The 26,454-nt window shown below is 44.3% G+C and overlaps 1 protein-coding gene across 2 annotated transcripts in view; it reads right to left on the bottom strand.

Moving 5' to 3' along the window:
• ttc7a (tetratricopeptide repeat domain 7A) overlaps window positions 1-26,454 on the bottom strand; it is a 67,944-nt gene that overhangs the window by 24,271 nt on the left and 17,219 nt on the right. For both annotated transcript variants that reach the window (XM_090216664.1, XM_090216665.1), the window contains exons 5-12: window positions 5,182-5,312; window positions 4,926-5,050; window positions 4,107-4,185; window positions 3,815-3,984; window positions 2,735-2,798; window positions 2,041-2,178; window positions 1,394-1,477; window positions 674-778 (exon numbers count right to left, since the gene is read on the bottom strand). In XM_090216664.1, the coding sequence (XP_090072790.1) occupies window positions 674-778; window positions 1,394-1,477; window positions 2,041-2,178; window positions 2,735-2,798; window positions 3,815-3,984; window positions 4,107-4,185; window positions 4,926-5,050; window positions 5,182-5,312 (896 nt within the window). The remainder of the gene's footprint in view (window positions 1-673; window positions 779-1,393; window positions 1,478-2,040; window positions 2,179-2,734; window positions 2,799-3,814; window positions 3,985-4,106; window positions 4,186-4,925; window positions 5,051-5,181; window positions 5,313-26,454) is intronic.

Here is a 26,454-nt window from a genome sequence, read left to right as displayed (position 1 = left end):
GTGTAACTCAGTAAAATCTTAGAAATTGTTGCATGTTGCATTTATATTTTTGTTCAGCGTAATAATATTGAAAACATTTGGAAAATTCAGATTTTTCCCCCCCTTATTAAACTCCCTAAATGTAATTTTTACAATCAAATAATGCAACAAAAATCATATATATTTCTTTCAACAATAAAAATAACATTCCACAGTCGGACACAAATCCCTATTGGTCACTCCACTCCTACTAGGGGTCAAAACTAGGGGTCAAAGACCCTCGAATGACTCTAGTCCCAAAGTCCCAGACTCCCAGATAATACAGTGCAAATGTGTAGTTCCAAGGGTCAAGATGTGTGTAATGTGTTGCTCTTTGGTCCCATAGTATCCTATTGTGATTGTAAGGCTGTAAGCTCCTTAGTCTCCCTAGCCTCATCTGATCTCTAGCCCCTCTGTTGCCATGCCACCATGCGTCTCCTAATCCTACACTACCCCCCTCCTGGATCAACAGGCCCGGCATTGCTCGGCTGGTTATCACAGTGGTTGGGGCGGAGGTGGGCGTTCGTGTTGAGCGCGGTTATGTAATAATGGTTGCGGCGATTCTGAATGGTGACCGACGGCCCGTATGGATGGTATGCATAGCATGTCGTGTAAAGGTATCGTGAAATAGAGAGAGACTGTGTGTGTCATTCACCCAGTGCAGTTGGCCGATGCAGACTTTGGCGGCCAACATGGGCAGTGAGGGGTCCTCGGGTCTCATCCTGGCACACTCCTTGAGCACAGACACGGCGCCCACACCCTGTAAAACACAGGCACACACGCATGGTCACTGACACGTCGAGAAAAGTTGTCTCACACACACACACACACACACACACACACACACTCATGCTTACGCACACTCTCCTACAGTGTAGACAGAAACAATCTAGTCTACTGATATAACAGGAGCATAGATCACGCGCATATTTACTTTCCGTATAGAATAACACAGAAAGGGAGTCATTCAGGTCATTCATCAATGCCCTACACACACACACACTCTCTCGCTCCCTAACACACACAGCTGGCCCTAAATAGAAGCATATCCCCCCCCCCCCCCCATCCTTATAGGGAGCAGCCTATTTCCAGAGTTCTGCATTGATCTGCGGTGTCACCTCATCCTGCAGGCAGCCAGGCCGGGGAGGAGATCAATTTTCCTGTTTCACTCGGGACGGTTCCAGATCTTTCGATCTGTCACACTCCTCATCTCTCGTCATCACTCAGTCCTTCTGGTTCACGCATTCTACTGACTAACGCACACACAACCTCACAGCAACATTTAGAGGATGAGTGATTACATATGCTTGCGAGCAGGTAGTAGTGCCAGATTAGAGTAGGATAGTGTGTGTGTGTGTGCGTGCGATGAGCTCACCTTCCCACATGCCATGAGTGACAAGCCCAACTGGTGCCAGAGGTGGAACTCATTAAATGAGAACTTCATGGCCCGCTCCAGACACTGGAGGACACACACACACACACACACACACACACACACACACACACACACACGCGCATTTGAGATATGAGAGTGAGGTTGAGTGAGGTTGAAGGTTGAGGGTTAGATGTTCATTTGACTAGCGGCCCACGCCATGACACCTTTGAGAGGAACGACGTCAGGCAGACAGACATAACCAGCGACGTGTTGTTAGCAAGACTAGTGGTACCCTGCATGGGCCCCAACACGTGAGAGGGTTCACCTGTCTGGCCTAGTGAGGCTCACTCTCATTCGCCTGGAGAAAAAAACGCTGCCAACCTGAACGTAAAGAGAGAGAAGCCTGGGTAAGCTAGAGAGAAAGAGAGAGAGAGAGAGAGAGAGAATAAGGAGAGGAATAGAGAAAGAGGGTGAGAGAGACAGAGATTATCTTAGAGAAAGAGCGAGAGAGTCCCTAAACCTGCTCGAAAGTGTACGACACAACAAGGGCATGAAACAGTTGTCAGAGGCAAAGCTTTCCCTTCACACTGTGTAGCTAGTTAGGTTTCAGTACTTTGGCCTCCAGTGTTTTTTCGAGGCAGGCTTACCTCAGACAGCATGGCATACTGCCCCCTCCTGGCCATGCCGATGCTCAGCAGGTCGTAGACAGAGGTGGCGTCCTGCAGACTGGTCTCCCGCTCCTCCCTATGGTCGGGGGCACGGCTGATGACTGCGTCTCCGCTGGCCTATAGGGGGGCGGGGGGGGGGGGGGGAATCACATAGCTGTCTAGGATCCGATTCATACCAAGGCTGTTGCGGCAGAAGGCCTATGAAGTGGCTTAATCTGCTGGTGTCCTTTCCTTCACCTGTATAGACAGGACTAGCGAAAGCCAGCCTAACTCCTGTCAATACGTTTTGAGATCAACGTAGAATCTACGTACTGCACATTGTAGATGAAGGGGAGGGCACAAGAATATCCACAGGAATGTCTAATCAACACATGTCAAGGTAAACATAGAAGTTTCAGTAATAGATATAGACTCAGGGGGGAAAAAGAGAGGGAGGGAGAGAGAGAGAGATACTGTACATCGAAGTGATGGGTGGGAGGAATGGGAAAAGTGTCAGAGAAAAAGGAGAGGGACCAAGGAAGTTGGTACACATACACATGTACCAAACGTGTACAAACGTGCACGTACGTACGTGCACGCACACATTTGTGAGACAGACAGACAGACAGACAGACAGACAGACAGACAGACAGACAGACAGAGCGAGAGAGAGAGAGAGGGAGGGCTGTCTCACCGTAGACTCTGTGATGAGCAGCAGGAGCACGGCCTCCTCAACCACGTCCTGGGGACAGAAGACGCTGCAGGGAAACACAGGAAACGGGAGCAGGAAGTGACACGTCACGCAAATGCCCCGCGCCGTGGCTAGATCGCAGGGAGCGTCCTGTTTCTACTTCACCTGCTCTGGTGATATAACACAACCCTCCGACCAACCCGACAGTACCATAGTACACTACTCTCTCAGGTGTCTCTCACGCGCACGTGCACGCGTATAGTACACTCGTACACATTTGTGCATGTGCTCATCTTAACTGCCCTCTGGCTGAGCCCATGATGTACCAACTAAAGATACAATTGCAAGATACTGTCAGGGCACTTCCAAACAAGTAACCCATGACAACAAATCTGCAATTGATTTCCCTGAGTGCATTCTCACTCGTGCATGTTGTCTGGGGTGTAGGGTTTGATATCGTCTTGAGGATAGCGCAGACCCATAAGATCCTATCGTAGAGATGGCGGAACGGCCAAAGGTAGGTCCCCGACAAAGCCTTCGAAGTTCGACAATTTGCATGGGAGACGTAGCCAAATAGAAATGGTCTCAGTGCGACATCTTGGAGCCTTGGGGGGGAAAAAAGGCAATGGAAGTGTGAACGCAATGTACAGTACGTGTGCTTCTATAGGAGAGGTGGCTGAAGTATACCGTTGATCGCCGAGCACTATAGTAGCATGGATAAACGCCTTAGCCGCAGAGCTCCTAGCCAATACGAGGTCAGAACGTGGCGAGAACAAGTTATGTTCCATGTGTGGGTTTTGTATGAATGGAACAATGGATGCCTCGGCCTCTAGGGAGGCCTGTCTTTCACCTTATTGATGCTCTGGGGCTATTTAAGCTCAACGGTTCAGTATGAGTACACACAACCTCACTGTAGGGGAATGTGAGCTAATCTCTCAAGCCAGTGCTAATGTTGAATGGGGATTGAGTAATAGCAGTGGATTAATGGGACTACACATGTATAGAAAAGAAAAGAGAGGGGAGAGAGAGAGAGAGAGAGAGAGAGAGAGAGGGGAAGAAAGGAAAGAAGTAGGAGGTATCGACCTGTCAGTACTGTAGCGTTGGGGTGGTTTGGGAGAGGGGTACATGGCATCCTTTGGGCCGGCGTTCCCTTCTCTCTGCAGCCAGGCTGAGGGTGGGAGAGACATGGGCGCCCAGTAGCTGTCCTCACTCACCGAGCTCAGCAACACCTCAGCCAGCTTCCGCGCTGCAGCCTATGAGACACGTTTAAAGTACCGTAACGCCACAGAACACGACTAGGATTTAACTAGAGCCAGGACCGTTTCCCTGACTTAGTCAAGTCGCGTCGTCGTAAACATAAAATACATATTCTCACCTTCCTGAAGCTCTGGGAGCCTCGAGACTCCACCACCCTGAGGACCCTGCGCAGCTGGTGGGCTCCCTGGGCCAGGTGCCTGACAGACAGACAGACAGACAGACAGACAGACAGACAGACAGACAGACAGACAGACAGACAGACGGAACAATGAAACAAGTCAAACAGCTGAGCTGACAGCGACAAAGGCCTCGCAAAGTGAGAATGATGTCGAACGGGGATTGAGACACGTCAGCGGATTGGCGCCCTTTTCTTCTCTCTGAAGAAAATGGCGCCGACAGATAGGGCAGCCGTGCTCCTAGCTCCTAGGCAACTTTGCAGTACGCTAACAGAATATGCAGACAATTAGGACAACACAGATAACATAACATGAAAAGAAACAGGTGAGTATGACACAGTCCCAACAGTGAGCGAGGTGAGAGTGATGGACTAAACACGTGGGTATTATACAGGTAAGGATGAGAGGAGAGTGAGATATCATATGGGTAGATCTAAGACAGCATCAGTCCCATTCTGTCCCTACATTGTTAATCATCCCTTCAAATCTGTGATAGGGATAAATAGTGTTTTCGCACACATGTCCACCTGTTCTCAAGCCTGGGGGGGGTATTCAGAGCAGTTCCACCTAAGTATAAATGAGTGGAGCTCAATTGTGCCACTACAAACAATAACTCTGTCCTATCTGAGGTGCAATACTGACACCTACTGGTCAAAAACAAAAGTGCCACTCGCTGTTGCTGAAATCACAATGCACTGTTCCAGAGCGGAAGAGGGGAAGCCTCCACCATCTTTGACTGCTCTACTGGGCCATTGACTCACCCCCTATGCAGCAGGCACAGGTATGCACTCTGTAGTGCCGCCTGCTGGAAGAAGCCCAGGTCAATGTCCAGTGGTAGAGGGACCAAACCGGTCTTAGCTGCTTTAGAACTAGGGTTGACCACCATCTGCTAACACAACAGTAAAAACTTCCGTTAGTAAACACATACACCAAGTAGTTTTGTGCTGCTTTTCATCAGGAAATAACATGTATTATCTGCATTGGGGGTAGAAACACCCAAGAAAAACACACACACACCTTGTCGAGTTCTTGCAGGTAAACGAGAGAGGTGTCACAGGCCCTCAGGTAGCAGGAAAGACATTCCTCCTCTCTCTCAGACAGACGGACACGGGAGGCAGCTGACACTGCCTGGTGGTCCAGGGACAGACCTGAGAGATAGGGAGAGAGGGAGAGATAGAGAGAGAGCGAAAGCGAGTCAGACAGAAAGAGAGAGACAGCGAGAGAGAGAGAGAGAGAGAGAGAGAGACAGAGAGAGAGAGAGAGACAGAGAGAGAGAGAGAAAGAGAGAGAAAAATAAATAAATCAAGTTTTTTAGTTAGGTGATGCATTTGACACTGAAAACAAATAATACTGTTGCTGGTAGGAAGACGCCAGTTTGTTTAGTATGGATGATGTGACATTTCGAGACAGTCAGTAGATGGCTGGAGGGGGAATGTGGTTATTGGCATAAATAAATAGAGTGAGAGGAGACCTCCAGGACTGCAGGGCGGTAGGGACGACAAGACCAGACGCCAGCCTTAATCAAATAAGGAGCAGCTGCCAATAGACAATATCTCATCTAACAAATATTCCTATCGCATAACATTCCATAAACAATATCATGGAAACTTTGTAAAGCTGCTGAGAAACTATGCAATGTCAAACCCTTTACATAGTTGAGTGATTCCCATCAGGTCTTCTCTCTCTTAAGCATTCTTTATTTTGAACATATTTGCTTGACTCTAGTATTGTTCTAACATGACTTATAGTCCATGATGGTTTATTAAAATGGTAGACCTCAACAAGGCTATTTCATGAATTCTTCCCTTCAATTTAAGCAGCAGACACTGTGATGACGTCAATGTGTCAATGGCCAGGAAGCAATGACTCCTTGAATGTAATGAATCTCATGATGATGAGTGATGCTTATCAAACACAATTACCCAGACATGGACCAGCAGTGTGCTGTGACAATGGACAATGCCCTCTGTTTAACTGTGTGCGTGCGTGTCGCGTGTGCAAGTGGAAACCATCCTCACCACAAATTCTGATGACAGATACTCACTACCCTAGGAACAAAATCGGATTAGTTCCAGTCCAACTATATATAAAGGGTTCCCTAGAGCAGTGTTTCCCAACTCCGGTCCTCAAGTACCCACAACCATACACATTGTTGTTGTATACCCGTACAAACACCTCATTCAACTCATCTTACAGTATTTCGCAAATTCGGTCCTCAGGACCCCAAGGGGTGAAAGTTCTGGATTTTGCCCTAACACTGCACAGCTGATTCTAATAATTAAAGATGAATGATTACTTGATTATTTGAATCAGCTGTGTAGTGCTAGGGGAAAAAAACTAACAGTTCACCCCTTGGAGTCGCGAAGACTGAGTTGCTGAAACACTGCCTTGATGATTAGTTGACAAGTTGAATCCGGTGTGCTTGTCTGGGGCTACAAAAAAAAAATGTGTATACTGTTGGGGGTACCCGAGGACTGGAGATGGTAAACACTGCTCTAGAGACAGCTTTATTGAATTACTTAGACTAAATTCTGAATAGGCTCCCATTATATTTGTAACCACTGCTGAAACCAGGAACTGATTTGGGTTGTGGAACAAACACACACAAAGACACAAATAACATGAACTATCCTGTTGCCTAGACACTTTACCCCTAACTATATGTGTTGTAAATATTTATCTCAATTTCCTCGTATACCTCCACATTGACTCAGTACTGGTACCCGATGTACAGTGGGGCAAAAAAGTATTTAGTCAGCCACCAATTGTGCAAGTTCTCCCACTTAAAAAGATGAGAGAGGTAATTTTCATCATAGGTACACTTCAACTATGACAGACAAAATGAGAGAAAAAAAATCCAGAAAATCACATTGTAGGATATTTAATGAATTTATTTGCAAATTATGGTGGAAAATAAGTATTTGGTCAATAACAAAAGTTAATCTCAATACTTTGTTATATACCCTTTGTTGGCAATGACAGAGGTCAAACGTTTTCTCTAAGTCTTCACAAGGTTTTCACACACTGTTGCTGGTATTTTGGCCCATTCCTCCATGCAGATCTCCTCTAGAGCAGTGATGTTTTGGAGCTGTTTCTGGGCAACACAGTGTCACGACTTCTGCCGAAGTCGTTGCCTCTCCTTGTTCGGGCGGTGCTCGGCGTTCGACGTCACCGGTCTTCTAGCCATCATTGATCCTTTTTTCATTTTCCATTGGTTTTGTCTTGTCTTCCCACACACCTGTTTTCAATCCCATTCATTACCTGTTGTGTATTTAACCCTCTGTTTCCCCTCATGTCTTTGTCAGAGATTGTTTTATTGTCAGTGTAGTGTGATTGTTGTATAGGTGCGCGTCGGGTCCTCGTACCCATGTTTATGTACATTTAGTGTTATGGAGCATACTCCGTGGACTTTATTAAAAGACTCCATTTTACACTCTATTTGACTCTCCTGCGCCTGACTTCCCTGCCACCTATTACACCTACGCATGACAGAATCTCTGACCAATATATGAAGTCAGCAGGAGAGGACACTATGCCCATGGAGCTGGAGGAACGCGTTCAGGAACAAGCTAGGGAGCTTGACGTTATCAGCTCCGTCATGGATCACATTTTCATGAAAATGGATCGCTGGGAGAGACAGGGAGTTTCTCCAGCGCCACCACCACCACAACCGGAATCTCCCGTGAACGATTTTTCCTCTCCGGAATCGAGGATCCATTTATCCCTACCTACGGGATACAACGGAGATACTGCCGGCTGCCAGGGTTTCCTCCTTAAACTGAACTTGTATCTAGCCACGGCCTCCCCAGTACCATCTGACCGTGAGAAGAGTTACGCCCTCGTCTCATGCCTCACCGGGAGAGCCCTGGAATGGGCCAGCGCTGTGTGTAGTAGGGAGGATGCGGCGCTGGACCATTTTGAGGAGTTCACCCGCCAATTCCGGATAGTATTCGATCACCCACCTGAAGGCAAAGCAGCGGGTGAGCTTCTCTATCATCTGAGGCAGGAGACGAGGAGTGCACAGGATTTTGCTTTGGAGTTTAGGACCTTGGCTGCCGACGCTGGATGGAGCGACAGGGCCCTGATCGACCATTACCGTTGTAGTCTACGCGAGGACGTCCGTTGGGAGCTGGCCTGTAGAGACTCCACCCTCACCTTCGACCAGCTGGTGGACATGTCCATCAAGCTGGACAACATGCTGGCTACTCGTGGACGTCTAGATCGGGGTCTGGTTGTTCCATCCTCCCGCACCCTCTCTCCCGAACCTATGGAATTGGGAGGGATGGTGCGCAGGGAGACCGGAGGGGGTTCCCGCTCGAGCACCATTCAAGGTCGCAGAGAGCACACTGCTGGTCGGTGCCGGGTTGGTTCCTCTGGGAATAGAGAGGGCAGGCAGGGCATTCTGGCGTCACCCCAGGTGAGTAGGCACCATTCTCATCCAGAGCCCTCTGCTGCACTAATGTTTGTCTCTGTCTCTTTTCCTGATTTTTCACTGCATTCCCAGTATAAGGCGCTAGTAGATTCGGGTGCGGCTGGGAATTTCATTAATAAAAGTCTAGCTCATAGTTTAGGGATCCCTATTGTTCCTGTGGATATGCCTTTCCCTATTCATGCCTTAGATAGTCGACCATTAGGGTCAGGGTTTATCAGAGAGGTAACCGCACCTTTGTGTATGATAACGCAGGAGGGTCACAAGGAGAAGATTAGTCTTTTCCTTATTGATTCTCCTGCGTATTCTGTGGTGCTAGGCCTACCCTGGTTAGTTTGTCATAACCCCACTGTTTCTTGGCCACAGAGGGCTCTCACAGGGTGGTCGCGAGAATGCTCAGGTAGGTGTTTAGGGGTTTCCGTTGGTGCTACTACGGTGGAAAGTCCAGACCAGGTCTCCACCGTGCGCATTCCCCCCGAATATGCCGATTTGGCTCTCGCCTTCTGTAAAAAGAAGGCGACTCAATTACCACCCCATCGACGGGGGGATTGTGCGATAGATCTCCTGGTAGACGCTGCATATCCGAAGAGTCACGTGTATCCCCTGTCGCAAGCGGAGACGGAGGCTATGGAGACATATATCTCTGAATCCCTGCATCAGGGGTTCATTCAGCCATCCATTTCACCTGTCTCTTCGAGTTTCTTTTTTGTGAAAAAAAAGGATGGCGGTTTACGCCCGTGCGTTGATTATCGAGGTCTTAATAAAATCACAGTGAAATATAGTTACCCGCTACCTCTGATCAATACGATTATTGAGTTAATGCACGGGGCACGTTTTTTCACAAAATTGGATCTCAGGAGTGCGTACAATCTGGTGCGTATTAGGAAGGGTGATGAGTGGAAGACGGCATTTAGCACCACCTCAGGTCATTATGAGTACCTGGTCATGCCATATGGGTTGATGAATGCTCCATCAGTTTTCCAATCATTTGTAGATGAGATCTTCAGGGACCTGCACGGGCAGGGTGTAGTGGTGTATATCGATGATATTCTGATATACTCTGCTACACGCGCCGAGCATGTGTCCCTGGTGCGCAGGGTGCTTGGTCGCCTGTTGGAGCATGATCTATATGTCAAGTCTGAGAAATGCTTGTTTTTCCAACAATCCATCTCCTTCCTAGGGCATCGGATTTCCACTTCAGGAGTGGAGATGGAGAGTGACCGCATTACTGCCGTGCGTAATTGGCCGACTCCAACCACGGTAAAGGAGTTGCAGCGTTTTTTGGGGTTTTCCAATTACTACCGGAGGTTTATCCGGGGTCTTGGTCAGGTGACAGCTCCCATTACCTCACTGCTAAAGGGGGGCCCGGTGCGCTTGCAGTGGTCGGCTGAGGCGAACAGGGCTTTTGAGCACCTGAAGACTCTGTTTACTTCGGTGCCTGTGCTGGCTCATCCGGATCCCTCTTTGCCATTCATAGTGGAGGTGGACGCATCCGAAGCTGGGATAGGAGCAGTGCTCTCTCAGCGTTCGGGTACACCACCGAAGCTTCGCCCCTGTGCTTTCTTTTCAAAGAAGCTCAGCCCGGCGGAGCGAAACTATGATGTGGGGAACCGGGAGCTGTTAGCTGTCGTAGAAGCTTTGAAGGTGTGGAGGCATTGGCTTGAGGGGGCTAAACACCCTTTTCTCATCTGGACTGACCACCGCAATCTGGAGTATATCCGGCAGGCAAAGAGATTGAATCCTCGCCAGGCAAGGTGGGCCATGTTTTTCACTCGTTTTGTGTTTACTCTTTCTTACAGACCAGGCTCCCAGAACGTTAAGGCAGACGCATTGTCTCGGCTGTATGACACAGAGGAGCGGTCCATGGATCCCACTCCCATACTCCCAGCTTCGTGTTTGGTGGCGCCAGTAGTGTGGGAGCTGGACGCGGACATTGAGCGGGCGTCACGTACAGAGCCTTCTCCCCCTGAGTGTCCAGCTGGTCGTCTGTACGTTCCGTCTGCTGTCCGCGACCGATTGATATTTTGGGCTCACACGTCACCCTCCTCTGGTCATCCTGGGATAGGTCGGACGATGCGCTGTCTTGACGGGAGTGGTGGCCCACTTTAGCTAAGGACGTGAGGATTTATGTTTCTTCCTGCTCGGTGTGCGCCCAGTGCAAGGCTCCTAGACACCTGCCCAGAGGTAAGCTACAACCTCTACCCGTTCCTCAACGGCCGTGGTCGCACCTGTCGGTGGATTTTTTGACCGATCTTCCACCTTCACAGGGTTACACCACGATCCTGGTCGTTGTGGATCGGTTTTCTAAGTCCTGTCGTCTCCTCCCTTTGCCCGGTCTCCCTACGGCCTTACAAACTGCAGAGGCCCTGTTTACACACGTTTTCCGGCACTATGGGGTGCCTGAGGATATAGTGTCTGATCGGGGTCCCCAGTTCACATCAAGGGTCTGGAAGGCGTTCATGGAGCGTCTGGGGATCTCGGTTAGTCTTACCTCAGGTTTTCACCCCGAGAGTAATGGGCAGGTGGAGAGAGTTAACCAGGATGTGGGTAGGTTTCTGCGGTCTTATTGCCAGGATCGGCCTGGGGAGTGGGCGAAGTTCGTGCCCTGGGCAGAGATGGCTCAGAACTCGCTACGTCACTCCTCCACTAACCTTACTCCCTTTCAATGTGTATTAGGGTATCAGCCGGTTCTGGCTCCTTGGCATCAGAGCCAGACCGAGGCCCCTGCGGTGGACAATTGGTTTCGGCACACTGAGGAGACCTGGGAGGCAGCCCACGTCCACCTTCAGCGTGCCATAAGGCGCCAGAAAATTGGCGCAGACCGTCGCCGCAGTGAGGCCCCAGTGTTCGCACCAGGGGACAGGGTCTGGCTCTCGACCCGAAACCTGCCCCTTCGCCTTCTCTGCCGGAAGCTGGGTCCGCGGTTTGTGGGGCCGTTTAAAGTCCTGAGGAGAGTGAACGAGGTATGTTATAGGTTACAACTACCCACTCATTACCGTATTAACCCCTCGTTCCATGTGTCTCTCCTCAGGCCGATGGTGGCTGGCCCGCTCCAGGAGGCTGAAGTGCGTAATGTTCCTCCGCCTCCTCTAGACATCGAGGGGGTTCCGGCGTACTCTGTTCGATCCATTTTGGATTCGAGACGTCGGGCTAGGGGCCTTCAGTACCTCGTGGACTGGGAGGGGTACGGGCCGGAGGAGAGATGCTGGGTTCCGGTGGAGGACGTGTTAGATCCTTCCATGTTATCAGAATTCCACCGTCTCCATCCGGATCGCCCTGCACCTCGCCTTCCGGGTCGTCCCCGAGGCCGGTGTCGACGCGCAGCTGGAGCCGCGCGTCAGGGGGGGGGTACTATCACGACTTCTGCCGAAGTCGTTGCCTCTCCTTGTTCGGGCGGTGCTCGGCGTTCGACGTCACCGGTCTTCTAGCCATCATTGATCCTTTTTTCATTTTCCATTGGTTTTGTCTTGTCTTCCCACACACCTGTTTTCAATCCCATTCATTACCTGTTGTGTATTTAACCCTCTGTTTCCCCTCATGTCTTTGTCAGAGATTGTTTTATTGTCAGTGTGTGATTGTGTGATTGTTGTATAGGTGCGCGTCGGGTCCTCGTACCCATGTTTATGTACATTTAGTGTTATGGAGCATACTCCGTGGACTTTATTAAAAGACTCCATTTTACACTCTATTTGACTCTCCTGCGCCTGACTTCCCTGCCACCTATTACACCTACGCATGACACACAGACTTTCAACTCCCTCCAAAGATTTTCTATGGGGTTGAAATCTGGAGACTGGCTAGGCCACTCCAGGACCTTGAAATGCTTCTTACGAAGCCACTCCTTCGTTGCCCGGGCGGTGTGTTTGGGATCATTGTCATGCTGAAAGACCCAGCCACGTTTCATCTTCAATGCCCTTGCTGATGGAAGGAGGTTTTCACTCAAAATCTCACGATACATGGCCCCATTCTTTCCTTTACACGGATCAGACATCCTCGTCCCTTTGCAGAAAAACAGCCCCAAAGAATGATGTTTCCACCCTCATGCTTCACAGTAGGTATGGTGTTCGGATACAACTCGGCATTCTTTGTTCTCCAAACACGACGAGTTGAGTTTTTACCAAAAAGTTATATTTTGGTTTCATCTGACCATATGACATTCTCTCAATCTTCTTCTGGATCATCCAAATGGTCTCTAGCAAACTTCAGATGGGCCTGAACATGTACTGGCTTAAGCAGGGGGACACGTCTGTCCCTGCAGGATTTGAGTCCCTGGCGGCGTAGTGTGTTACTGATGGTAGGCTTTGTTACTTTGGTCCCAGCTCTCTGCAGGTCATTCACTAGGTCCCCCCGTGTGGTACTGGGATTTTTGCTCACCGTTCTTATCATTTTGACCCCACGGGGTGAGATCTTGCGTGGAGCCCCAGATCGAGGGAGATTATCAGTGGTCTTGTATGTGACCAAATGGTTATTTTCCACCATAATTTGCATATAAATTAATTAAAAATCCTACAATGTGATTTTCCGGATGTTTTTCTTCTAATTTTGTCTGTCATAGTTGAAGTGTACCTATGATGAAAATTACAGGCCTCTCTCATCTTTTTAAGTGGGAGAACTTGCACAATTGGTGGCTGACTAAATACTTTTTTGCCCCACTGTATATAGCCAAGTTATTGTTACTCATTATGTATTTATTCCAAGGCAGTTAACCCACTGTTCCCCGGGCGCCGAAAACGTGGATGTCGATTAAGGCAGCCCCCCACACCTCTCTGATTTAGAGGGGTTGGGTTAAATGGGGAAGACACATTTCACTTGAATGCATTCAGTTGTACAACTGACTAGGTGTTCCCCTTTCCCTTTCCTTTCTTTCACAGCCTAAACGAGAAAACTCACCAGACGGATTGTCGGGCTGTACAGTAGGGGGCTGTTCGTTTGCCGACGGTGCAGTCTGTAATAGGGACCACCGCTGCTGGGCGACTGATGTCCATCATTTTCATCCGTTTCAACATGTAGAATTGGTTTGCAAATTACAGCCGGCACTCTGCTCAAAAGTGATACGTTTCTCTCGGCAGGCAGAAACTCGACAATCCTACCGGTCTGGTCGTGCCTTTAGAGTAAAGACTGAACTGATCTACATTCAAATAAACATACCTGGGGTATGGAGACACTGATCGACATTCATATAAACATACCTGGGGTATGTAGACACTAATCGACATTCATATAAACATACCTGGGTTATGGAGACACTGATCGACATTCATATAAACATACCTGGGGTATGGAGACACTGATCGACATTCATATAAACATACCTGGGGTATGGAGACACTGATCGACATTCATATAAACATACCTGGGGTATGGAGACACTGATCGACATTCATATAAACATACCTGGGGTATGGAGACACTGATCGACATCCATATAAACATACCTGGGGTATGGAGACACTGATCTATATTAGTACCCCAGGTCATCTTAGGTTTCATTACATACAGTCGAGAAGAACTACTGAATATAAGATCAGCGTCAACTCACCATCAGTACGACCAAGAATATGTTTTTCGCGACGCGGATCCTGTGTTCTGCCTTACAAACAGGACAACGGAGCGGATCCCATGCAGCGACCCAAAAAAACGACTCCGAAAAAGAGGGAAATGAGGCGGTCTTCTGGTCAGACTCCGGAGACGGGCACACCGTGCACCACTCCCTAGCATTCTTCTTGCCAATGTCCAGTCTCTTGACAACAAGGTTGATGAAATCCGAGCAAGGGTAGCATTCCAGAGGGACATCAGAGACTGTAACGTTCTTTGCTTCACCGAAACGTGGCTCACTGGAGAGACGCTATCCGAGGCGGTGCAGCCAACGGGTTTCTCCACGCATCGCGCAGACAGAAACAAACATCTTTCTGGTAAGAAGAGGGGCGGGGGCGTATGCCTTATGGCTAACGTGACATGGTGTGATGAAAGAAACATACAGGAACTCAAATCCTTCTGTTCACCTGATTTAGAATTCCTCACAATCAAATGTAGACCGCATTATCTACCAAGATAATTCTCTTTGATTATAATCACAGCCGTATATATCCCCCCCCCAAGCAGACACATCGATGGCTCTGAATGAACTTTATTTGACTCTTTGCAAACTGGAAACCATTTATCCGGACGCTGCATTCATTGTAGCTGGGGATTTTAACAAGGCTAATCTGAAAACAAGACTCCCTAAATTTTATCAGCATATTGATTGCGCAACCAGGGGTGGAAAGACCTTGGATCATTGTTACTCTAACTTCCGCGATGCATATAAGGCCCTGCCCCGCCCCCCTTTCGGAAAAGCTGACCACGACTCCATTTTGTTGATCCCTGCCTACAGACAGAAACTAAAACAAGAGGCTCCCACGCTGAGGTCTGTCCAACGCTGGTCCGACCAAGCTGACTCCACACTCCAAGACTGCTTCCATCACGTGGACTGGGACATGTTTCGTATTGCGTCAGACAACAACATTGACGAATACGCTGATTCGGTGTGCGAGTTCATTAGAACGTGCGTTGAAGATGTCGTTCCCATAGCAACGATTAAAACATTCCCTAACCAGAAACCGTGGATTGATGGCAGCATTCGCGTGACACTGAAAGCGCGAACCACTGCTTTTAATCAGGGCAAGGTGTCTGGTAACATGACCGAATACAAACAGTGCAGCTATTCCCTCCGCAAGGCTATCAAACAAGCTAAGCGTCAGTACAGAGACAAAGTAGAATCTCAATTCAACGGCTCAGACACAAGAGGCATGTGGCAGGGTCTACAGTCAATCACGGACTACAGGAAGAAATCCAGCCCAGTCACGGACCAGGATGTCCTGCTCCCAGGCAGACTAAATAACTTTTTTGCCCGCTTTGAGGACAATACAGTGCCACTGACACGGCCTGCAACGAAAACATGCGGTCTCTCCTTCACTGCAGCCGAGGTGAGTAAGACATTTAAACGTGTTAACCCTCGCAAGGCTGCAGGCCCAGACGGCATCCCCAGCCGCGCCCTCAGAGCATGCGCAGACCAGCTGGCCGGTGTGTTTACGGACATATTCAATCAATCCCTATACCAGTCTGCTGTTCCCACATGCTTCAAGAGGGCCACCATTGTTCCTGTTCCCAAGAAAGCTAAGGTAACTGAGCTAAACGACTACCGCCCGTAGCACTCACTTCCGTCATCATGAAGTGCTTTGAGAGACTAGTCAAGGACCATATCACCTCCACCCTACCTGACACCCTAGACCCACTCCAATTTGCTTACCGCCCAAATAGGTCCACAGACGATGCAATCTCAACCACACTGCAAACTGCCCTAACCCATCTGGACAAGAGGAATACCTATGTGAGAATGTTGTTCATTGACTACAGCTCGGCATTCAACACCATAGTACCCTCCAAGCTCGTCATCAAGCTCGAGACCCTGGGTCTCGACCCCGCCCTGTGCAACTGGGTACTGGACTTCCTGACGGGCCGCCCCCAGGTGGTGAGGGTAGGCAACAACATCTCCTCCCCGCTGATCCTCAACACTGGGGCCCCACAAGGGTTCGTTCTGAGCCCTCTCCTGTACTCCCTGTTCACCCACGACTGCGTGGCCACGCACGCCTCCAACTCAATCATCAAGTTTGCGGACGACACAACAGTGGTAGGCTTGATTACCAACAACGACGAGACGGCCTACAGATAGGAGGTGAGGGCCCTCGGAGTGTGGTGTCAGGAAAATAACCTCACACTCAACGTCAACAAAACTAAGGAGATGATTGTGGACTTCAGGAAACAGCAGAGGGAACACCCCCCTATCCACATCGATGGAACAGTAGTGGAGAGGGTAGCAAGTTTTAAGTTCCTCGGCATACACATCACCGACAAACTGAATTGGTCCACTCACACAGACAGCATCGTGAAGAAGGCGCAGCAGCGCCTCTTCAACCTCAGGAGGCTGAAGAAATTCGGCTTGTCACCAAAAGCACTCACAAACTTCTACAGATGCACAATCGAGAGCATCCTGGCGGGCTGTATCACCACCTGGTACGGCAACTGCTCCGCCCTCAACCGTAAGGCTCTCCAGAGGGTAGTGAGGTCTGCACAACGCATCACCGGGGGCAAACTACCTGCCCTCCAGGACACCTACACCACCCAATGTCACAGGAAGGCCATAAAGATCATCAAGGACATCAACCACCCGAGCCACTGCCTGTTCACCCCGCTATCATCCAGAAGGCGAGGTCAGTACAGGTGCATCAAAGCTGGGACCGAGAGACTGAAAAACAGCTTCTATCTCAAGGCCATCAGACTGTTAAACAGCCACCACTAACACTGAGTGGCTGCTGCCAACACACTGACACTGACTCAACTCCAGCCACTTTAATAATGGGAATTGATGGGAAAGGATGTAAATATATCACTAGCCACTTTAAACAATGCTACCTTATATAATGTTACTTACCCTACATTATTCATCTGATATGCATACGTATATACTGTACTCTATATCATCGACTGTATCCTTATGTAATACATGTATCACTAGCCACTTTAACTATGCCACTTTGTTTACATACTCATCTCATATGTATATACTGTACTCGATACCATCTACTGTATCTTGCCTATGCTGCTCTGTACCATCACTCATTCATATATCCTTATGTACATATTCTTTATCCCCTTACACTGTGTACAAGACAGTAGTTTTGGAATTGTTAGTTAGATTACTTGTTATTACTGCATTGTCGGAACTAGAAGCACAAGCATTTCGCTACACTCGCATTAACATCTGCTAACCATGTGTATGTGACAAATAATATTTGATTTGATTTGATTTGATGTGGAGAGACTGATATATATTCATTTAAATATACCTGGGGTATGGAAACACTGATCTATATTCATATAAACATACCTGGGGTATGGAGATACTGATCTATATTCTTACAAACATACCTGGGGTATGGAGACACTGATCAATATTCATATAAACATACCTGGGGTATGGAGACACTGATCTAAATTCATATAAACATACCTGGGGTATGGAGACACTGATCTAAATTAATATAAACATACATGGGGTGTATGGAGAGACTGATCTATATTCTTATAAACATACCTGGGCTGTATGGAGATACTGATCTATATTCTTACAAACATACCTGGGGTATGGAGATACTGATCAATATTCATTTAAACATACCTGGGGTATGGAGACACTGATCAATATTTATATGAACATACCTGGGGTATGGAGATACTGATCTACATTCATATAAACATACCTGGGGTATGGAGACACTGATCAATATCCATATAAACATACCTGGGGTATGGAGACACTGATCAATATTTATATGAACATACCTGGGGTATGGAGATACTGATCAATATTCATATAAACATACCTGGGGTATGGAGATACTGATCAATATTCATAAAAACATACCTGGGGTGTATGGAGACACTGATCTATATTCAAATAAACATACCTGGGGTGTATGGGGAGACTGATATATATTCATATAAACATACCTGGGGTATGGAGACAGTGATCTAAATTCATATAAACATAAATGGGGTGTATGGAGAGACTGATTTATATTCATATAAACATACCTGGGGTATGGAGACACTGATCTTTAATCACATAAATATATACCTGTGGTATGGAGATACTGATCTATATTCATATAAACATACCTGGGGTATGGAGAAACTGATCTAAATTCATATAAACATACCTGGGGTATACTATGGAGACACGGACAAATATTTGTATGAACATACCTTGGGTATGGAGATACTGATCAATATTCATATAAACATACCTGGGGAATGGAGAAACTGATCTATATTCATATAAACATACCTGGGGTATGGAGATACTGATCTACATTCATATAAACATACATGGGGTAAGGAGACACTGATCTATATTCATATAAACATACCTGGGCTGTATGGAGAGACTGATATATATTCATATAAAAATAACTGGGGTGTATGGAGATACTGATCAATATTCATATGAACATAACTGGGGTATAGAGATACTGATCAATATTCATATAAACATCCCTGGGATATGGAGATACTGACCAATATTCATATAAACATACCTGGGGTATGGAGACACTGATCAATATTCATATGAACATAACTGGGGTATAGAGATACTGATCAATATTCATATAAACATCCCTGGGGTATAGAGATACTGATCAATATTCATATAAACATCCCTGGGGTATGGAGATACTGACCAATATTCATATAAACATACCTGGGGAATGGAGACACTGATCTATATTCATATAAACATACCTCCGGTATGGAGATACTGATCAATATTCATATAAACATACCTGGGGTATGGAGATACTGATCTACATTCATATAAACGTACCTGGGGTATGGAGATACTGATCAATATTCATAAAAACATACCTGGGGTATGGAGATACTGATCTACATTCATATAAACATACCTGGAGTGTATGGGGAGACTGATATATATTCATATAAACATACCTGGGGTATGGAGACAGTGATCTAAATTCATATAAACATGAATGGGGTGTATGGAGAGACTGATCTATATTCATATAAACATACCTGTGGTATGGAGATACTGATCTACATTCATATAAACATACCTGGGGTATGGAGACACTGATCAAAATCTATATAAACATACCTGGGGTATGGAGATACTGATCAATATTCATATAAACATAACTGGGGTATGGAGATACTGATCTACATTCATATAAACATACCTGGGGTGTATGGAGATACTGATCTACATTCATATAAACATACCTGGGGTATGGAGACACTGATCAAAATCTATATAAACATACCTGGGGTATGGAGATACTGATCTATATTCATATAAACATACCTGGGGTGTATGGAGATACTGATCAATATTCATATAAACATACCTGGGGTATGGAGACACTGATCAAAACCTATATAAACATACCTGGGGTATGGAGATACTGATCAATATTCATATAAACATAACTGGGGTATGGAGATACTGATCAATATTCATATAAACATAACTGGGGTATGGAGACACTGATCAATATTCATATGAACATAACTGGGGTATAGAGATACTGATCAATATTCATATAAACATCCCTGGGGTATGGAGATACTGACCAATATTCATATAAACATACCTGGGGAATGGCGACATTGATCTATATTCATATAAACATAACTGGGGTATGGAGATACTGATCAATATTCATATAAACATACCTGGGGTATGGAGATACTGATCTACATTCATATAAACATACCTGGGGTATGGAGATACTGATCAATATTCATAAAAACATACCTGGGGTATGGAGATACTGATCTACATTCATATAAACATACCTGGGGTGTATGGAGAGACTGATCTACATTCATATAAACATACCTGGGGTATGGAGATACTGATCTACATTCATATAAACATACCTGGAGTGTATGGAGAGAATTATATATATTCATATAAACATACCTGGGGTATGGAGACACTGATCTTTACTCTCATAAATATATACCTCCGGTATGGAGATACTGATCTACATTCATATAAACATACCTGGGGTATGGAGACACTGATCTACATTCATATAAACATACCTGGGGTATGGAGACACTGATCTAAATTCATATAAGCATACCTGGGGTATGGAGACACTGATCTATATTCATATAAACATACCTGGGGTATGGAGATACTGATCGATATTCATATAAACATACCTGGGGTATGGAGATACTGATCAATATTCATATAAACATACCTGGGGTGTGGAGATACTGATCTATATTCATATAAACATACCTGGGTTATGGAGACACTGATCTAAATTCATTTAAACATACCTGGGGTATGGAGATACTGATCGATATTCATATAAACATACCTGGGGTATGGAGATACTGATCTATATTCATATAAACATACCTGGGGTATGGAGACACTGATCAAAATCTATAAAAACATACCTGGGGTATGGAGATACTGATCAATATTCATATAAACATACCTGGGGTATGGAGACACTGATCTAAATTCATATAAACATACCTGGGGTATGGAGATACTGATCGATATTCATATAAACATACCTGGGGTATGGAGATACTGATCTACATTCATATAAACATACCTGGAGTGTATGGAGAGAATTATATATATTCATATAAACATACCTGGGGTATGGAGACACTGATCTTTACTCTCATAAATATATACCTCCGGTATGGAGATACTGATCTACATTCATATAAACATACCTGGGGTATGGAGACACTGATCTAAATTCATATAAGCATACCTGGGGTATGGAGACACTGATCTATATTCATATAAACATACCTGGGGTATGGAGATACTGATCGATATTCATATAAACATACCTGGGGTATGGAGATACTGATCAATATTCATATAAACATACCTGGGGTGTGGAGATACTGATCTATATTCATATAAACATACCTGGGTTATGGAGACACTGATCTAAATTCATTTAAACATACCTGGGGTATGGAGATACTGATCGATATTCATATAAACATACCTGGGGTATGGAGATACTGATCTATATTCATATAAACATACCTGGGGTATGGAGACACTGATCAAAATCTATAAAAACATACCTGGGGTATGGAGATACTGATCAATATTCATATAAACATACCTGGGGTATGGAGACACTGATCTAAATTCATATAAACATACCTGGGGTATGGAGATACTGATCGATATTCATATAAACATACCTGGGGTATGGAGATACTGATCTACATTCATATAAACATACCTGGAGTGTATGGAGAGAATTATATATATTCATATAAACATACCTGGGGTATGGAGACACTGATCTTTACTCTCATAAATATATACCTCCGGTATGGAGATACTGATCTACATTCATATAAACATACCTGGGGTATGGAGACACTGATCTAAATTCATATAAGCATACCTGGGGTATGGAGACACTGATCTATATTCATATAAACATACCTGGGGTATGGAGATACTGATCGATATTCATATAAACATACCTGGGGTATGGAGATACTGATCAATATTCATATAAACATACCTGGGGTGTGGAGATACTGATCTATATTCATATAAACATACCTGGGTTATGGAGACACTGATCTAAATTCATTTAAACATACCTGGGGTATGGAGATACTGATCGATATTCATATAAACATACCTGGGGTATGGAGATACTGATCTATATTCATATAAACATACCTGGGGTATGGAGACACTGATCAAAATCTATAAAAACATACCTGGGGTATGGAGATACTGATCAATATTCATATAAACATACCTGGGGTATGGAGACACTGATCTAAATTCATATAAACATACCTGGGGTATGGAGATACTGATCGATATTCATATAAACATACCTGGGGTATGGAGATACTGATCTACATTCATATAAACATACCTGGAGTGTATGGAGAGAATTATATATATTCATATAAACATACCTGGGGTATGGAGACACTGATCTTTACTCTCATAAATATATACCTCCGGTATGGAGATACTGATCTACATTCATATAAACATACCTGGGGTATGGAGACACTGATCTAAATTCATATAAGCATACCTGGGGTATGGAGACACTGATCTATATTCATATAAACATACCTGGGGTATGGAGATACTGATCGATATTCATATAAACATACCTGGGGTATGGAGATACTGATAAATATTCATATAAACATACCTGGGGTGTGGAGATACTGATCTTTAATCACATAAATATATACCTGTGGTATGGAGATACTGATCTATATTCATATAAACATACCTGGGGTATGGAGAAACTGATCTAAATTCATATAAACATACCTGGGGTATACTATGGAGACACGGACAAATATTTGTATGAACATACCTTGGGTATGGAGATACTGATCAATATTCATATAAACATACCTGGGGAATGGAGAAACTGATCTATATTCATATAAACATACCTGGGGTATGGAGATACTGATCTACATTCATATAAACATACATGGGGTAAGGAGACACTGATGTATATTCATATAAACATACCTGGGCTGTATGGAGAGACTGATATATATTCATATAAAAATACCTGGGGTGTATGGAGATACTGATCAATATTCATATGAACATAACTGGGGTATAGAGATACTGATCAATATTCATATAAACATCCCTGGGATATGGAGATACTGACCAATATTCATATAAACATACCTGGGGTATGGAGACACTGATCAATATTCATATGAACATAACTGGGGTATAGAGATACTGATCAATATTCATATAAACATCCCTGGGGTATAGAGATACTGATCAATATTCATATAAACATCCCTGGGGTATGGAGATACTGACCAATATTCATATAAACATACCTGGGGAATGGAGACACTGATCTATATTCATATAAACATACCTCCGGTATGGAGATACTGATCAATATTCATATAAACATACCTGGGGTATGGAGATACTGATCTACATTCATATAAACGTACCTGGGGTATGGAGATACTGATCAATATTCATAAAAACATACCTGGGGTATGGAGATACTGATCTACATTCATATAAACATACCTGGAGTGTATGGGGAGACTGATATATATTCATATAAACATACCTGGGGTATGGAGACAGTGATCTAAATTCATATAAACATGAATGGGGTGTATGGAGAGACTGATCTATATTCATATAAACATACCTGTGGTATGGAGATACTGATCTACATTCATATAAACATACCTGGGGTATGGAGACACTGATCAAAATCTATATAAACATACCTGGGGTATGGAGATACTGATCAATATTCATATAAACATAACTGGGGTATGGAGATACTGATCTACATTCATATAAACATACCTGGGGTGTATGGAGATACTGATCTACATTCATATAAACATACCTGGGGTATGGAGACACTGATCAAAATCTATATAAACATACCTGGGGTATGGAGATACTGATCTATATTCATATAAACATACCTGGGGTGTATGGAGATACTGATCAATATTCATATAAACATACCTGGGGTATGGAGACACTGATCAAAATCTATATAAACATACCTGGGGTATGGAGATACTGATCAATATTCATATAAACATAACTGGGGTATGGAGATACTGATCAATATTCATATAAACATAACTGGGGTATGGAGACACTGATCAATATTCATATGAACATAACTGGGGTATAGAGATACTGATCAATATTCATATAAACATCCCTGGGGTATGGAGATACTGACCAATATTCATATAAACATACCTGGGGAATGGCGACATTGATCTATATTCATATAAACATAACTGGGGTATGGAGATACTGATCAATATTCATATAAACATACCTGGGGTATGGAGATACTGATCTACATTCATATAAACATACCTGGGGTATGGAGATACTGATCAATATTCATAAAAACATACCTGGGGTATGGAGATACTGATCTACATTCATATAAACATACCTGGGGTGTATGGAGAGACTGATCTACATTCATATAAACATACCTGGGGTATGGAGATACTGATCTACATTCATATAAACATACCTGGAGTGTATGGAGAGAATTATATATATTCATATAAACATACCTGGGGTATGGAGACACTGATCTTTACTCTCATAAATATATACCTCCGGTATGGAGATACTGATCTACATTCATATAAACATACCTGGGGTATGGAGACACTGATCTACATTCATATAAACATACCTGGGGTATGGAGACACTGATCTAAATTCATATAAGCATACCTGGGGTATGGAGACACTGATCTATATTCATATAAACATACCTGGGGTATGGAGATACTGATCGATATTCATATAAACATACCTGGGGTATGGAGATACTGATCAATATTCATATAAACATACCTGGGGTGTGGAGATACTGATCTATATTCATATAAACATACCTGGGTTATGGAGACACTGATCTAAATTCATTTAAACATACCTGGGGTATGGAGATACTGATCGATATTCATATAAACATACCTGGGGTATGGAGATACTGATCTATATTCATATAAACATACCTGGGGTATGGAGACACTGATCAAAATCTATAAAAACATACCTGGGGTATGGAGATACTGATCAATATTCATATAAACATACCTGGGGTATGGAGACACTGATCTAAATTCATATAAACATACCTGGGGTATGGAGATACTGATCGATATTCATATAAACATACCTGGGGTATGGAGATACTGATCTACATTCATATAAACATACCTGGAGTGTATGGAGAGAATTATATATATTCATATAAACATACCTGGGGTATGGAGACACTGATCTTTACTCTCATAAATATATACCTCCGGTATGGAGATACTGATCTACATTCATATAAACATACCTGGGGTATGGAGACACTGATCTAAATTCATATAAGCATACCTGGGGTATGGAGACACTGATCTATATTCATATAAACATACCTGGGGTATGGAGATACTGATCGATATTCATATAAACATACCTGGGGTATGGAGATACTGATCAATATTCATATAAACATACCTGGGGTGTGGAGATACTGATCTATATTCATATAAACATACCTGGGTTATGGAGACACTGATCTAAATTCATTTAAACATACCTGGGGTATGGAGATACTGATCGATATTCATATAAACATACCTGGGGTATGGAGATACTGATCTACATTCATATAAACATACCTGGGGTATGGAGACACTGATCGACATCCATATAAACATACCTGGGGTATGGAGACACTGATCTTTACTCAAATAAATATATACCTGTGGTATGGAGATACTGATCTATATTCATATAAACATACCTGGGGTATGGAGAAACTGATCTAAATTCATATAAACATACCTGGGGTATACTATGGAGACACGGACAAATATTTGTATGAACATACCTTGGGTATGGAGATACTGATCAATATTCATATAAACATACCTGGGGAATGGAGAAACTGATCTATATTCATATAAACATACCTGGGGTATGGAGATACTGATCTACATTCATATAAACATACATGGGGTAAGGAGACACTGATCTATATTCATATAAACATACCTGGGCTGTATGGAGAGACTGATATATATTCATATAAAAATACCTGGGGTGTATGGAGATACTGACCAATATTCATATGAACATAACTGGGGTATAGAGATACTGATCAATATTCATATAAACATCCCTGGGATATGGAGATACTGACCAATATTCATATAAACATACCTGGGGTATGGAGACACTGATCAATATTCATATGAACATAACTGGGGTATAGAGATACTGATCAATATTCATATAAACATCCCTGGGGTATAGAGATACTGATCAATATTCATATAAACATCCCTGGGGTATGGAGATACTGACCAATATTCATATAAACATACCTGGGGAATGGAGACACTGATCTAAATTCATTTAAACATACCTGGGGTATGGAGATACTGATCGATATTCATATAAACATACCTGGGGTATGGAGATACTGATCTATATTCATATAAACATACCTGGGGTATGGAGACACTGATCAAAATCTATAAAAACATACCTGGGGTATGGAGATACTGATCAATATTCATATAAACATACCTGGGGTATGGAGACACTGATCTAAATTCATATAAACATACCTGGGGTATGGAGATACTGATCGATATTCATATAAACATACCTGGGGTATGGAGATACTGATCTACATTCATAT

This window comes from Oncorhynchus mykiss, chromosome 23, assembly GCF_057628025.1.
Source record: "Oncorhynchus mykiss isolate SJ-2025 chromosome 23, ASM5762802v1, whole genome shotgun sequence".
In the NCBI taxonomy this organism is placed as follows: domain Eukaryota; kingdom Metazoa; phylum Chordata; class Actinopteri; order Salmoniformes; family Salmonidae; genus Oncorhynchus; species Oncorhynchus mykiss.
Note: the sequence above shows the minus strand (reverse complement) of the source record. Positions and strands in the feature narration are given on the sequence as shown.